The sequence below is a fragment of the Xyrauchen texanus genome, chromosome 40 (assembly GCF_025860055.1).
Source record: "Xyrauchen texanus isolate HMW12.3.18 chromosome 40, RBS_HiC_50CHRs, whole genome shotgun sequence".
In the NCBI taxonomy this organism is placed as follows: Eukaryota; Metazoa; Chordata; class Actinopteri; order Cypriniformes; family Catostomidae; genus Xyrauchen; species Xyrauchen texanus.
The window spans coordinates 8,931,495-8,949,203 of NC_068315.1; the positions used below are offsets into that span (position 1 = coordinate 8,931,495).

A 17,709-nucleotide genomic window follows, 5' to 3' on the forward strand; every position below is an offset into this window, starting at 1 on the left:
TAAAAACAATTTCAGGACCAATGAGCACTTTTGGTGTAGGCTGTATAAGGCATGTGCTATGTTTGTGACCAATGTACAAAATGTAAACATATACTTCTTCTATCGTCGCTCATTCATTCATTAGGAAATGAATCCATTCCAGTTTAGTCGTTTGTATTATTGCTTTGCTCATCACGGCTACCAGGTCACAAGGTCAAAATATTATTACTGTCGTACGAAACATGTGGTAATGATAGGTGATTAAAATGTATTTCAAATGCACTTAAATTAAATAACATACATTTGTTTATACAATCAAATTCAACTCTACGTCCGTTCTTTTGGGGCCCTTAAAAAAAGCAATATGCAGGTCCAAAGCTTTCACGGAGGAACACAGAACCATCTATGCATTTGTGTCGCTGATTGATAACAATGTGTATCACATTTAATGCATACCTGTGAGAGGAACTGTGAAGATTTGACACCCAAGAGGCTACGAGAGATGCACTGTATTCAGCACTTGTATCCAGAGAACAACGTGTCCCTTGTCAAACCTGAGAGGGCCACTGACAATCCTTTAACTTTAAGGATTGCTTTGAATCATTATATACAGGTTCATTATCAAAGGATAATTAAAGCAGTTTTGAAAAGGCGCCATACAGTAGACCTATACTGTGTTTCGGGACTACCTCTCACACGTTTTCCAACAATACATTTAATTTTTGTTTTATTTTATTTGTTTGTTTTTTATTGTGTTGTAGATTTATGGCAGCAGTGGGCAATAATCGCTCACGGTCGTTCCCCTGTGTGGATACAAGTACATTTTCCTCCTTACTCAAATCTCGAACAAAGGTAGGCTACAATGCGAGTAAAATAACTTGAAATAGGAATTAATAATATTAGCTACTAATTTTCTAGTGGCATGTTGTAAACGACTAATTAGACCACTCATCCGATTCATATTCAATTTCTTTAGTCACGATACATTTGGGAGATACGGCTTTAACGGGACACATTTTAAGAATTCTAACAGAATTTAAATGGAGGTATTTATAAGACAATCTCATTAATGAAGCACTATTGGGGGCAGCTGTCATTGTCTTGTTTATTACAAATGGGTAAGGCGAGAATCTGTGCAAAGTGCCTATAATAAAATGAAGCATAAAAAGTTACAAGTGTGTGTGTATATGTATAATATATATATATATATATATATATATATATATATATATATATATATATATATATATATATATATATATATATATATATATATATATATATATATATATATATATATTAGTCACCAAAACCTTGGAGGGGTTAAACTGAAAATATGAATGCCACGTTTAGGAGTATCATATTGACATCATGGTCTGTCTTTCAATCTCTCATGTTAGGCTTGCCAGTTCTAAATCTACGACGTTTTTGAATTTTGTTACACTTATTTACCTCTCTGTAGTTTGACTTCTAGCTTTTACAATAAAACAGGTCGTAATGAGGTAGGTTTGTGCCATTTATAGGGGTGAAGCACTTCCCTTAATTGGACACAGATGGGCTTTTTCTATCAATAACGCCATTCCATGGACTGTATAAAAGGCAGCTGGTTGGTATCCAACCTTACTGGGAACTGTTTTTATCATTCACAATTTACCCCTGACCCTGTACCGCCTTAAACTGTTGGATTGATAGACACGTTTTCAACGTCTGACTTCATTTACATCGATTTAACTTATCCTTGTCTTAGAACTCAACGTTTCATATTGAGTTTGGACAACGGTTGGAGGTCGAAGACAAGCCATGATGGAAGTGTGTGTTACGATGCAAGCCACTGTCTATCTACTCCTCGTACACAATAGCTAAAATCAACTGGCCTTTATCCCGAGTTTGCAATCAGGACATGATTCCACAAGACTTCACTGCTCTGGCCTGAAAAGTTTAGGCCATACACGAGTAACGCAGTGATCAATGACGGCGAACCCTAAAAGGAAAAAATATGCGACTATATATAGGCCTACTCCTAAACGTGGCATTTATATTTTTTTTAAATAGCCTACATATTTATAATAAGCAGTGTTTTAAATGTATGCAGCCTATAGGGCCTACATACAACTGCATAAACACGTTCGGCCTTCGTTTGTTCAGGCTGTGTGTGTAGCTACACGTCCCACTATTTCCTGTACGGAACGGGCGTTGAGAAATAGAGTGAGAGCCAACATACAACTTGCCCGCCAGTTACCAGGGCCCAAATCATTTAAGGCTATAAGTTTTGCACTTTTGGGACTTGCAAAACGTTCAAAGTGGGTCCAAATATGGTGCCAAAGATATTTATTTGAGATATCAAATACGACAGCTTCTCCGTCATCTCAGCGAGAAGAGGGGTCACGAAATACCAATCAAGTTCGATTGTGTAGCGGGTTTAAGATGCCCGGGAGTCAACTGTGTGTGTGGTTACTTAGTAAAGTTACTGTGCTCTTTATGTTCTCATTATGTCCTATTGAGGATAAAATACACATAGGTTTTACACAATTAATTAAAAGATTTAAGTTGAACGCTTCCCCATAATACAATGGATGTGAATTGATTCTCGTGCATCTTTCCGAGTATACTTCTCTTGATGTCTATGATGGAACCCTTATTATTAGGCTGTGAGCAAAATGTCTTGACTGAACATGCTCCATCCTCGTCACCAGCTATGGAGTGCATTGTCACAATGATTCATCCAACGGACGCGCACATAAAATCCCCAAACTTGGACATAGGCGCATGTAAGCACCGTTAAACATTTGCATAAGAGTGGGCTCTGAATACAGGCGTCCTGTCTGGATTATTCTTTTGCCAAATGCTGACCAGGGGGATCTAGCGCTGTCTAAAACTGGTGTGCAACTTCGGCCTGACAATAACTGGGTCTTGGCACACCCTTGGCTTATACGCTGGTGACAAACGCCCCGTTCCGGTAGTTTGAATGTGGCTTGAAGATGGAGGGAAAGTGTCAATCAGAGACGCTTCACTGATCACGGACAATGCCGTTCGCGGGACTGGTCTGTTTCGAGAGCAATCAGTCACTCCGCATTAATTATCCCCGCGTCCCACGCTCGCGCTGGCACATGGGCTGTGTGTCTGTTCTGTGTGTGAGTGAGTGAGAGAGAGAAAGAGAGAGATAGATAGAGAGAGAGAAAAGAATGTGTTAGTGCGCGCGTGGGGAGAGGAGAATGTGTTTGTGTGTTTATGTAAGGGGGGGGGGCAGAGTGTGTGTTCAAGGTACAATTATATGATTTCATATATGTATGTTTGTAAGAGCCTGTGCTTGTATATATGCGAATATATGTAATCGTGTGTTTGCATGGGGTGCTTGTGTGTGTTACCCGTGCACCATTAAATGCACCCCACCCCCAGCTTTCACGTTGCAAAAAGCAACCAATAAAACCACAACAATAAAAGGGTCTTTCTTGTCACTAAATAAATTAAGTCCCGATATATGCTTAAAACGCTGTACCTCTTTGTATATTGCAGAAGAGTATTCCCGGCAGCATTTTATTTTTTACACGAGGGTCAGCGGCAGGGCAAATCAACCTCTCTATAACAATTACTGTAGAGTTGTTTAACACCATGACTGTGTACTTTGTCATAGTAAGAGCTTCTGATTATAGTTCGTTTGCACTTTTCCATACTTCTGAGGCCAAGATAACTTCTCTGTAAAATCTGATTCTTAATGGCTATTTTTCAGGACTATCCTTATTTTGCTTTCTCTCTTTTTTAATTCAAATTTATTCTACAACAAGCACAAGAACTACAGGATCATAAACTAAATGTATTTAGTAATTGAATTATTTACTGGATTAGTAATTATTGATTGATAACCTCGTGTCTTTATAATTTCTCTAAAAACAGTTATTCGAATTATAGGCCTATGGCTTCTTTCTATAAGTGTAGTTTTAAGAAAACTGGCTTCAAAGTTCAGTCCTTTTATCTAGACATAAAACGATTAAGATAGATGATTAACTGTAGAATAAACCTACAGTAGGCTACATCTTTTTTTTTTTTTTTTTTTACCTAAATCTATAAATAAATGTTTATGTATAAAACATTTGTTTTATACATAAATAAATATTGTAGTATTTTCAAATTGTAAAGTTGTATATTGTAACATTTTTGGGGTTGCTTTTTTTGTGAACAGATACAAGAAAACTCTTGTTGCAATGAGACGATGGTAAAATACAAGGTGGTGGATGAAAGCTTCATGGGTTGAAGTTAAATACAACGGAGAGAGTGGAAAATAACTAGAGACACCCAAAAGGATATTTAACCATATGTTTAATTATATTACATCATAAGTATTATAGGCTATTATATTATTTTAAACACAATAACATCATATTTTTGGGGGAAACACAAATGACAACCATAATAGCTACTAATTCTACTAATAATAATTTTCCATTTTTTTCCCACTCACCCAGGTTTTGCTGAATTGCAGTTGTACCGAAGAAATGAGTAGCGTAGGCCTACTATAACTATTTCCGTATAGCGGATAATTGTTAGCTTTTGTTTTACGGGTCTTGGTGATTTACTATTATTACATATTCCTTCATCAAACCTTTAAGTCGTAGTCCCGACAAACAACAGCAAACAGTTTTTAAACTTTACTGTATAAAAAAAAAAAAAAAAAAAAAACTTACACTCGTTTTTGTCACGTTTGCCTTCATATCCACCCTTCTGTTTGAGTCTATTAGATTCCGTGCATTCGTATTATCACGTTGCAGTTGAATTAAACGACATTAATCCGAGAATCCATACTTTAAATTTAATACAACACGTTTCCCCTTTTTAACGCATTCCCTTTGATTAAGTCACTCTTGACTCTCCTTTAGCTTTGGGGCCAAAGAGGTTCGCCTAGGGGAGGCCTTGAAACCGCCCCTCCTTATCTCCTTTCATCATCCAGTTCTGGGCCGCCTTGAAACCGCAGGGCCAGTAATTGCTTTTTTCAGGCAGCCCAGTGAGGACTGGACAGCATCCAATCAGAGCCTTGTTTATATTCGATGATTGACAGCGCTCTGGCAAGACGCCAACCAATCAAACCGTTTTCATAACGATACCCATGTTTTTAACCCTTTGTTTGCTATGGACTGTTGACTGTTAAGTTTAGAATCGATGTGTTCTCGATGTAAATAGTACCAATCAACAAGTGTATGTTATTATAGACTACACTGTATAATAAAAACGATTTATCATTAGTCATGTCAGGATATAGCTTTACTTTTCCGCTTCTCTTAATGCTGGGTCGAAACATAAAATGCTACAGTTTTTCTTTTAAGTCATTTAAAATAATGACACTTCATAAGTAACCATGTGGCCGTGTCTCGCGCTGAGCTCGTCTCGAGACAGGAAGCGCCCGCCGTTTTGTTTAGTTGATCCAGCTGACACGCCATTGGCTCAGAGTACCATCCAATCGGAGCCACTGTTTATCCTGGGGCGCGCTGCACGAGCTTATTGACATGTAGGTATTAGACCAATGGGCGAGGCGGCTCCCCCAGTCACCACCTCCTCTTCTCATTGAGTGGCACTAGCAGATTCAGGAAAGAGCTGACTGCTTGAACGGGGCTCGATTCAGCAGAAGCTCTTACTACTACGGTGCATCTCCGAACTTCTGCACTGCACACGCACTGAAATCAGCAGACACAAGGATGTAACCATTTCCACATGTTTTTATTCAGCCTCTGCTCTCTTTTACCTATTTTTTGTATCATATTTTTAAACATTTATTGTTTTGCAAGGAATAACTTACCAGTAAGTAATCCGTTTATATTGTATACATTTATATGCGTGAAATAATAAACAGTTGCCTATAAGAGCTGCTCTTATTTTTTATTTATTGATTTTTCTAGAATATCTGGCGTTATAGAAAATTAAGGAGTCTGTATTACTGGGGATGAAGGAGAAATAAACATTCATTTCAAACCGCCTTTTGCTTTCTAACAGCAATAATGATTATGATAATAATAATAATCTGAATATTTAATTTTAATATTATTATTAATAATACAAATAATAAATTAATAATAGGCTAATAATAAAAAAAATGGTGCAATACTTAATTATTTTCAAATTCCTTTATTATGTGGCTTAAAGGCGAAGACCTATATCTTGCTAAATAATATAGGATAAAATACATATGTTCATAATTACACATTCTTTCAAAAACTACATTTGACATGAATTTGCAAACAGTTATGTAGAGGATGTGATGCCAGAGGAAATTACTTTTTCAGTTTAATAACATCTTATTTTTTCTTAGATTTGTATTATATAGACTTGTGCAACAATTATTTTATATTAAAGAGCTGTGATGCAATTATCTGGGTTTATCATAGCTTAAAAGGAAATGTCCTACATATCAAATCATTCTTTAGAAAACCTGTTCTTTCATGCGCTCCACCTCTTCTCCCATTTATCCTGCGAGCCCAATCTTAAAGCTCTTAGGTCCCAATAAACGCTGAATGTTCAGTTTTGGTTATTAGTGTGATGCGTAATGCGTTCAAATTCTTCGAGAAAAACAAAAAGTGTTCATGATTTCATAGATATTATACACGTTTGCATGCAGGAAATGTCCTTTGTCAGCGCAAAAGTGTACACTATACATTTCATTTTGTGATTCAGAGAGCATTATTTCAACTATTGTTTGTATCGATACATGTTATGTTATACACATAAATTCACTCCCCATTCTCCAACCTATCTCTCTCTCTTCTCCAATTTTATGTAGCCTATTTCATGAAAGCAGTATGGCCACAGCAGACAACCTCACACTCTAAACTCGGAACTTCCTACGTTGTAAGGCCTCATTCGCCAATGCGAAACATCCCAGAGACTCAGCGTCCTGAACATCAAATATCTGGATATTTAGACGTCTTTCATGCAGTTTGTAATTTAGAAAAGATGAAAAACTGCACACAGCTGGATATTCAAAGTAGTTCAAATGTCTTTGTTTCCTTGTCGATGATGTTATGAGATAAGGAAACTGTTCGCCACCATTCGCACGAGCATTTGTAAGTCGATTAAGCAGACTTTTAAATTATTGTCTTAACATTTGTAATACGTCTTGCAATTTCATTTGGCAAACCTTGCTTAGGACGTTTGCAAAATAAATCTCACGCAATGGTAACATCGTATGACACACATATGCAACCCTTGCTCTCTCAATGCACCATTTTGCAATTACAAAACTGGAACAGCATAAGATTATACAATTTTAATTTTACAGTTGTTTTTTGGAAACATAAGGGCTAGAGGCCCAAGATAGTTATATAGACTTCATATTCCATCATTTGTGTGCTGTCACCCCCATATCCAGCCTATGGAAAACACATCAGTTTACGTTAAACGAGAGACAGAAAGGCACAACATGTATTACATTTACAGTTTGACGTCTTGAATAAATTCGAATTTGTAATGGAGAGAGTCATAGCCTACCAAACGCCAAAGACTGTAGATTATTGTAAAGATTTTTTATTTCTTCGAGTGAAAGACAGAAAAAGACAAAGGCTGATCTAGCTTTGGCATCTCTCTGTGGATGGTCTATAGCCTGCAGAGAGTCTTCTGTGTAAATGTGGAGGTGTGCTGTAGGCTCTCTCAGTTGTGGTGAGATGAGAGAGAAGAGCGGAGAATTTGTGTTTAGGCAGCATTCACAGACACAGCAATGGACTAACACATGGTGTTTTCAATGAAGGATTACCATTACACATCTGAAGGATACTAACATGATACGATCTTTTGGATTTGCATAAACTCTCTCGTGTAACTGGTCTGTAATTTATACTACAATTTATGATTTTTTATTTTATTTTTTTGTGTTGCAGAAAACATGACCTGGACATACTTTTTTGGCCGACAAAGCCTCAACTCTGCTGACTGCAAGACCTAGGCGAAACTCTTTACGGGATTATAACATCTTGTTCGGTTCGGTTCTCGTGGTTTCCCGCTCTGGATTTCGGATTTATCGTTTTTTTTTATCGAGATGGAAGGCCGGGATTTCGCCACTCCGCCGCACCTTCTGGCAGAGCGAGGCGCGCTGGTTCACAGAGCCGCCTCGAGGATCACTCCTACCGGGCACACCACAGTGCAGCATCCCGGTCACTTTCAGCCTGGGAAATATTACCCCTCGCACATACCGATACCTCCACATTCAGGTAGGTGTTATGTTTGTGTCCCACTGTTCATGAATGAATGCGTTAAAAGCATATTTTCAACAGAATTAAATGAATGTTTCTATTGAAGTCTGCCTAACTTCACAACAGCGCATAAGACATGTAGGCTACATGCCTTTTTTATTGAAAAGAGAAACATTAGCCATTCTGAAAATAATAAATGGCTTAATCTGACAGAAATGTAACGTTCTTTTGAACTGATTACAAATATAATTTCTGAGCAGAAGAAAGGCCGGTCGTTTTGTTAAGAGCAATGCATTTCTTTAGGGGAGCAAGTACATTATCTTAATCCATTATCTGGTTAGAATAAAGAACACTGCAATTTAACGTCTTTATACTTAGTTCTTTAAGATGATTGCATTAATACACTGCTTTGTTATTTATATACTTCGCTGAGACATTCTGTGCGTTACTTTTATAACTGGACTTTGTTTCTCACCAATTCAGATATCTAAAAATGAGTTAGTGTCTATAAAATACGCCATCGTTTTCTGTTTATTATGGTACACATTTGAGCGGTTTGCTGTCACAGCTGCTTTAAATTAATAACACAAGCTTTAGTGTGTGTGTGTGTGTGTGTGTGTGTGTGTTTGTGCGCGCACGCACGCGCTGTGGTACTCCGAGAAGTGTCCACGATTAGGGTCAGTAGCTCTCTCTCTCTCTCTCTCTCTCTCTCTCTCTCTCTCTCTCTCGTGTGTGTGTGTGTGTGTGTTAAAAGAGGCGTCTGTAATACAAGAAAATCCGGTTTCTATATTGAGCGGTGCATGTGACGGGGTGCGAATGAGTTGACTGTGCATGCATTAGTTTTAACAAGTGGCTCCAGCATTCAAAGTACCTTCGCATAAATGTACACTTCGCATTTTTGGTTATTAATGGGATATGTTTGTTTATGCACGTGAAAAATAACGACTTCTATCTGTTAACGCTTCATCTTCTTCAGCTATTAACGACAGTAGCCTATATGTCCGAATGTCATAATTTTCTAGTAAAAAAAAGCTACTTGCGCGTTAATAAATTCACATTTAGCTAGATCCACGATTGTTATGCTGTCCATGTTTCATATGGTAGCCTAATTTGTATGGCAGTTTAAATAGTTTTAAACAATAAATTATTTTTTAATCAATTCATAATTAATAGAGGGCATGTAATATTTTTAAATAGACCTAATTAATAATTCAGGCAAATCAATAAGCGAAATCTGCCGTTCTTTACTTTTTTAAAGCTGAATTCGAACTAAAGTTGATTTCGAATTCAAGTCGTAACGGTCACTGTGTTGTTAGACTAAAAATGTTCGAAACGATTTCGAGGCATAATGTGATAGACTCTGAAATATTTTCTGGAGCAAGATCTATCAGAGCGCGCGCTGACCCCGATGGTCACCGACTAGCGCTGGATGCGCGCCGGTAGTGATAGGGTCGTTAGCGGCTGTCTTTCTCACTGGCCTAGTGGCCTCCCACTGCTGTACCCTCACCCACTGCCTTCTTCAAGCAATGTCTCCTTCCAATTACCTCACACAGAGACGTAAAGACCACAAAAAGAAGGTCTATTTCCCCAAATATAAACTAGTCTCATTTAAGCTACTAGACTCCTTTCGGTTTAATGTGCATCTTTAAGCATTTGTTTCAAATTTATAATGTATTGAATTGGTTCAGTTTCTTGACGACTGTCGTCGAACTGAGTAGGCTACATTGTAAAAGCAGCACTGGGAGCAGATTGATGGATTTTGTTGTGTTGCTCCGGTCTCTCGTGCACATCAAATGCTGCTCTGGCAGCTCGCACAGATACGGTGTACAGTAGATCTCACTTTGTTCCTCTCTCTCTCTCTCTCTCTCTCTCTCTCTCTCTCTCTCTCTCTCTCTCTCTCTCTCTCTCTCTCTCTCTCTCTCTCTCTCTCTTCTACTCCATATCCTCAGCAGATGTCTGTAACGTCTGCCTCAAGGCGGACGCTAGCTCATGCCATACAGGTGCATCATTACTTGGTGTGTGTGTGTGTGTTTGTGAGGAGGCTACGTGTGCGCGTGCGTATCGATTTCGTGTTCTTCCGCTATGGCTTTTTTTTAAATAAACATATGTGTCATTTCTGTTAATACAGAATAGGTAGAATAACGTTATACCGTTTCTATTATTGACACAATTTATAGGCTATATTGTTTTAGATCTTGTCAATTTAAGCCAGCATGCAATGTGAGTGTATTAGCTTATTAGTGCATATTTCTGCTTCACATTGGTATAAAAAGGATTAAAATGATAAATGTCTTTTTAGTATTTTATTCCAGTTTAAATCATCAGATGCATCACAAAAGGTATTTTGTCATCTAAGATCTCTCATTTAAGAGTTTTATTTCCACTATAGATAAAATAAAATTAATAATATAATTACAGATGATGAATAATAAATCAGAATAATAGAGGTAAAAGAAACATCACTGTCATTAACACAAAATTATAAGTGCTCCCTCTGAGCCATTGCCTTTTTTGAAAAAACAAACAAATCAAATAGTATCACTCAGCCGAACTTAGATATTTTTTGCTTCTAGATATACAAATTAATTCTGTCATCACTGAAAAAAGCGCTGCTCTTTTGCTACTGCTTTCTCACTTTTGTCTTTATCACTGGCCACATCACCCAAAACACACACCCACACAAATACACACATGCGGACATGCACACTCACATAGAGACACATATCCCTTGAATGAGGAATGTTTAAAAGGCCCTGAATTTTATGAAAAGCAATAAAAAATTCATTCTGGTATACACATTGAGTCAGGACTACCCTGTTTGAGTCAGAAAAATGGTTTGATGGTTTGATAGATAGAGAGAGAAAACAAGAGACAGGAAGTTTTGAGTTATTTTCCAAAACAACAAACACCAAGCTGCAGTTCAATTAGGAGTCAGACATGCATGTGGCCATTTGCCCTGAACCTCTGAGTTATTTTGTTGCCCGCTCAAGCTTTGTGTTGTAGCAGTCATGTTTCTGCAAAAGCCTCAGTCGGCCTTCTTTCATATCTTTTCTTCCTCTCTCTCCTCTGTGTTCTTTGAGTACTGATTTAACAATGCTGTGTCTGCGCTGCTGTTGATCCTAACCTGTCTCACTTTCCCCGTCCACTCATCCTCCTGTTCCTCTGTGGTGCAGCCATGCTCAGCACTGAGGTACTGTTTCCCCCAGGCCAAACATCTTTGATAGGACTTGTAGTTAAAATGAGTCCAACGCATGCACTTCAGTCTAGTTAGTTTTCTTTCTTTCTTTCTTGCTTTCTTTCTTGCTTTCTTTATTTCTTTATTGCTTGCTTTTTCTATTATATGTCACTTTATTGTTTGATTCATTAAATGACTGATCTCAAACCTGGTCTCAAACATCCTAAATAGCACATACATTTTTTTCCCACTGTTCCAAAATAGGGATAAATATACTGTAAAGAAAGAGTAAAGGTGACTGAAAGACAGGGAATGAGGGAGAGATGGAGAAGAGGATAAAGAGCAGCTGAATGTTTCCACCTGGTTGGTAATCTGGCCCAATTACATCTGCTTGGTAGCACAGAGCCTGGCATGTTCCATCGGCACTCAGTATGCCTGCCAGCTGAGTGCTGTGTGCAAGTGTACGGCGCTGTTTGTGTGTGTGATTCAGCAGAGCCTCGTTCGCAGAAGTGGCATAATTCCCCCCTCCTCCCTCTACCTTACAGTCTCTTCTTTCACTGTTTGATGTGCCTCAGTAGGCTGAGAGAGCCTCAGCGTTCCTGGCCCGACTGCACCCATCACCAGTGCCCCCTCAAACAATGCATCTGCACGTCATCAATGCTGGCAGAAAATCACTTCTTAATATTTGATATGTACATCTTCTTATGTGCATCTATAAAATATGTATTACCCACAGCAGCACTCGGAATATCATCACTTTCGATGCTGTGACTATTGATCAGGGCCCCGTTTCCCAAAAGCGCAGCTGCGCCATGATTGTCATGCGATCACTCAAGAGGGGCAACATAGTGCTTTCCAAAGACTCTGGAGTTGTTCAGCTGCATGCCCACCTGCATTTACCAAAATCTGGCTTTGGTGTATTTACACAGTCTAATTAACACAATTGTTTTATGATAACAAGCATACAATTATTTTACAAACAAAGCACAGTTTACTATAAATGTAATGCAAAACTGGAGAGTTCAAATGAGGAAGTGAGATTATATAATACTCCTCCATGACATGCAAACACAAACGCACATACTGTATAATCGTACGCACACACCTAACATGTGACCTTGATGTTTTCACACCAAATCTGAAAATTGTCACCCTGCCGACTTGGATTTGTGCAATTGATACTTGAGAACTGACTGGCTTTAAACTGCTTGACGGGAGGGCCTGAAATACACACACACATACACACACACACACACACACACACACACACACACACACACACACACACACACACACACACACACACACACACACATGTTGTGTTTCCATGTTTTATGGGGACTTTCCATAGACATAATGGTTTTTATACTGTACAAACTTTATATTCTATCCCCTAAACCTAACCCTACCCCTAAACCTAACCCTCACAGAAAACTTTCTGCATTTTTACATTTTCAAAAAACATAATTTAGTATGATTTATAAGCTGTTTTCCTCATGGGGACCGACAAAATGTCCCCACAAGGTCAAACATTTTGGGTTTTACTATCCTTATGGGGACATTTGGTCCCCACAAAGTGATAAATACACGCTCACACACACACACACACACACACACACACACACACACACACACACACACACACACACACACACACACACACACACACACACACACACACACACACACACACACTTGTTGTGTTTCCATGTTTTATGGGGACTTTCCATAGACATAATGGTTTTTATACTGTACAAACTTTATATTCTATCCCCTAAACCTAACCCTACCCCTAAACCTAACCCTCACAGAAAACTTTCTGCATTTTTACATTTTCAAAAAACATAATTTAGTATGATTTATAAGCTGTTTTCCTCATGGGGACCGACAAAATGTCCCCACAAGGTCAAACATTTCGGGTTTTACTATCCTTATGGGGGCATTTGGTCCCCACAAAGTGATAAATACACGCTCACACACACACACACACACACACACACACACACACACACACACAAACATTTACTTATCCATATACAGTAAATAGACAATTACCATACAATTAAATTCTTTTTATATAAAGCTTCTTATTTTTAATATAGATTAACCTTAACCCTACTCCTAAATAAAAACATTTAGCATTTTTAGACATTAAAGTTTGTTGAATCAATTTCCCAATTTGGAAAATCAATTTGACAATTCCAACTTTTAAACTCTGGGTTCATCTGCTGTGCATCGGATCAGCACAACAAGAAGGCAGCACTCTGGAGCTTCATGAGCCACAGAGCTCATTTATACAGCTGTCAGCCTCCCTCCCTCACTCTTTCTTTCTCTCTTTCTCACTCTCTTTCTCGCTGCCTTTTATCAATATCCTCCTCCTTTCCCTTCGCTGTTTCCTACTGGCTCAAATTTTCACAAGAACACAGCCTTCCTGACACATCAACATTGCTACAATGAGTCTTTTTAACACCCAACAATTTTTTTTTTGACATTTTATTATTGTTTTGTTTTGTGTGTCTCATTCTTTCAGCTTTCATTCAGATTACTCTCATCTAACGCATTTGGACACATTTCCTTCAGGGGGTTGCATGTTTCTATTTTGTAATTGGAGATGAGTTTCTCCAGCTTTGGAAATGAGTTTAAACAGCAATTAAAATGCTTTGTACATTTGTGTTAATTTTTCACAAAATAGCAATGTGGAAGTGTCTAAAGTTTGTGTGCATAGTTATGAAAAAGAGAGTCATTTATTAACTCAATCTAAATTTACTGGTTTTGTCCAGGGTTTGAGTAGAACACACTCTTTATTCATGTATATGCGTGCATGCTTGCATGCTGCTTGCTACATACTGCAAGCTACTTTTTATTGTGACACCTTAACTTATGAACTCCACCACCACAGCATATTTGAACCATGTGGGGAATCTCTTTCTCTCTGTCTGTCTCTCTTGCTCGTACACTCTGTGTCTCTTGCTCATTATTAAGTCCAAACTTTGACTTGGCCTGTAGCCAGCTTTTATAAATCAGAAACAATTTTGGGATTTGGCTTGGAAAATAAAAGCCCTCTGCATTGGCTTTGATGTCTGATATTGAAAGAGAAATTACATTTTAAATGGGCTGCAAAAACAAAATGTTGGAAGTGCTTCCATGGTGCGGATGTGCGATTGGACGGGAAAACTAGTGACACAATCTGTGATCCTCTCTGTGTATGCTAGAAGAAAAGGGGAAGTCAGCTTCCTTTTTTTAAATGTATCTTCATCCTAAATCGTGGAAGATGTATAATTTCTGCAACAGCAGCATTGGGATATTGTTTATGTGTATGTTTGTGCATGTGTGTGTGTGATCAATATCTGATCAGTCTGCATTGTCCTTACCAAGGTCAGATTGTCTTGCCTTGGCACACAATTTTGCTATTTCTATTGTGCTGAGCTCATCACCATTGGACACAGTGATGATATCAGATGATATTATCAAAGATTTCTCTCTGTAATGGCATCTGACACCTGTATGGGCCAGGTGTACAAACACATGTAAGCACTTACCAGTCAAAAAACATCTTTGCTACCCGATGCTGAATACATTATCCATTAATTATCATAATATCATAATCATAAAATTTGCAATGTTAAACAAATTTATCTCATAGTACATTGACTATTTTCAGTAGGTACTTCATATTTCTCTACATTTGGGCGTCTTAAGCAGTGTGTGGCAGTGTGTGATCATACTAGGGTTGGATTCCACACGCGAACACTCCAAATGTATGAAGAGCCTTCATTAAATATACATAAAGCATGGTTTTTAAGGATGCGTCGGCTTCCACACCAGTACAGAAAAAAGCACAAAACAAAGATTAGCATCAGGAATTCAATATTAATCAGTCTCAAGGGACAAACACTAGCTCTCTCTCTTTCTGCTCTCTCTCATTATAGCTCAGCTTTTATTCGAGAGGGACTTGTTGCTTTCGAGCTGTTCATGTTCTCTGATTAAAACAAAACTCTGGTTGACATGTTGCCTTTGTCTTTGGCCCATGCTTTGATTGCATGTTGAGTTTTCCTTGTTTACTTTCATCCCTCCCTAATCGTCTTGCTGGATCTCTTTTTCTTGCACTTTTTTTAGGCAAGGATTGTTTGTTTTCTCTCTCTCTCTCTCTCTCTCTCTCTCTCTCTCTCTCTCTCTCTGTCTGTCTTTCTCTCTCTCTGGTTCTTATTAGTGTTTCTCAGACTCAGCAGGAGGTTGGCTTGCTGTGGGGAAAGACAGGGCCGTGACCGCCGTGACCACACAGTCATGCCTGAACACGGAGCCAGCCTTCCATGTATCCCATAATAGCCTCTGTTCTATTTCTGGGTCCAGTCTGGCCATTTTTACCCAGAATGCATGGAAAAATGAAGCCTTATTTGACCACATGAATTCTCAGCTTCACTCCTCCCATGATTTGAATTCTGTGAAGTGAACAACATGTCAAAACATGCTGGTCTCATTCCAATAATCAGCAAGAGTTCTCCCTCTCCGCACCATCTTGTCCCCAAAACACACTGATTTAATACTAATCTGCTTAGACAAATGCAGTATGACTTGATTGGCTCCATTCTATCCAGTCCAGCCCAGGCAACTGATGACCGAGGTGTACTATTGATGCAGCATTTCTGGTCAGGAGACACTCTGTGATCACAGTCAGCTCAATTAGGACACAAACATGCTCATTGGCTATCAGCATGGCAACATAATTTCTGTGATTTGGAGTGAAGAGGAATGCATTACTACATACAGAGGGGCTGTTGACAACGGATAGTGGTATGTCAGTGTGTGGATTTGTTTGTGTGAAGGTCTATGTCAGCCTACCCTTATTACCACTCTTTTCCCATAAACAGATCTCTGGCATTGAAAATTAATCAGCTAACCTCAATAGACTTGTTTTTCTTAATTAATAATGCACATTCAAACCCCCACTCACACACTTGCATACCCATATGTAATGGTACTCTGATGGTTAAAGCTCTGGGCTAGTAAACAGGTGTGATCCCAGATAGGGGTGACCCACAAACTGCAGAGTTAGTGAGAGAGTCACTATGCCCCTGGGCAGGGCAGTTAACCCTGGGTTGCTCTAGGTGGATTGTCCATAATTAGTGTGCTGTAAATTGTATTGAATGTAAAATGCCTGCTCAATGACAAATAGCCTTACCAATTATACACCAAGTTACTTTGTGTAACACCTTCATTATTAAGATGGTATGGCTTATGGGGTAGCCACATATGATAAAGGCTGGTGTTAAAAGTCTTGCCTTAGTCAGAGTTTGCAGGGCAGCAGAATGAGACTTATGGCTGTTGGTAATCCCTGTCTCTGCTCTGGGTTTCTGAGCCTCAGTCTCAAACTGATACTGACTGGTTAGAGGGGGATTACAGGAAGGACTTCATCATTCAGTGGACCCGAGAATAGAACTACTGTATGGATGTGGGTGAGAAGAGGGAGAGAGAAAGAGAATCAGAAAAAAAGAAAGGAAAGGAAGAAATGAATAGAAGCTGGAAGTGAAGGAAGGGAAAAAAGTAAGTAAAAAAAGAAAGAGGAAATATAAGGTAATGGAGGAAAAGGAAGCCAAGGAAAGAAAGGAATTAAAAGGAAAGGAAATATAATGCAGTGTTGGCTACACTAAGAGCCTCATGCGCATTATGCAGTATTGGCATTTAGATTTTATAATTGCATTCTATTCCTTCAAATCAACATAATCTGTTTGTAAGCCACATAAATAGTTTGTCTACAGTTTAGTGAATGTAAATGTAAAGTGGTTATAAGGGAAAAGAGGAGACGAGAACCGGCTTGACAATATAAATAAAGTCTGAATGTTAAACTTAAACAAAAACATATAAACACATACAGGGCAGCTGCCTGTAGTTATCTCTCTCCCTCGGTCGCCCTTTATCCCTCGCTCGCCTCATCAGGCTGATTGGGGTCCGGGCGTGCATCATTCCTTTTCGGCCCCGCCCTCCTCCGCACCACAGTAAACAATAATGTTAATTTTATTTTACTTAATGAAGTTCAAGAGAAGCATGTTCATTATTTACGGACAGCAAACCAAACCTGATGCAAACCAATTTCCACTTCCCTCTTATACAGTACATTACATTTCACAGATGTTTATTGTATGTGTGTGTCATCGTCAGTGTATGTGTGTCATGCTGGCTCCAGTCTGCAGTGGTTATCAAAGGCCTTGCGGGTGCTGTGTTGTCTCTCTGGCGTTACGGTCGGGCCCTCATCATGTCTGACTTGGCTAGCCTGTCCTCTATCATGCCTGCCAGATAGTGTCTCCTCTGTTCTGAGCTTTGTTTGGAGGTCAGGAGCCTTACACACAGCTGTGGACACAACACAGAGGCATTCAGAGTCCCACAGTCCTC

At 38.8% G+C, this 17,709-nt stretch overlaps 1 protein-coding gene across 4 annotated transcripts in view; it reads left to right on the top strand.

The window, feature by feature from the left end:
* Positions 1 to 5,587: 5,587 nt before the first annotated feature.
* LOC127633866 (BAH and coiled-coil domain-containing protein 1-like) overlaps positions 5,588 to 17,709 on the top strand; it is a 119,159-nt gene continuing 107,037 nt past the window's right edge. For all 4 annotated transcript variants that reach the window (XM_052113230.1, XM_052113232.1, XM_052113233.1 and 1 more), the window contains exons 1-2: positions 5,588 to 5,766; positions 7,836 to 8,165. In XM_052113230.1, the coding sequence (XP_051969190.1) occupies positions 7,994 to 8,165 (172 nt within the window). In that variant the 5' untranslated portion in view covers positions 5,588 to 5,766; positions 7,836 to 7,993. The remainder of the gene's footprint in view (positions 5,767 to 7,835; positions 8,166 to 17,709) is intronic.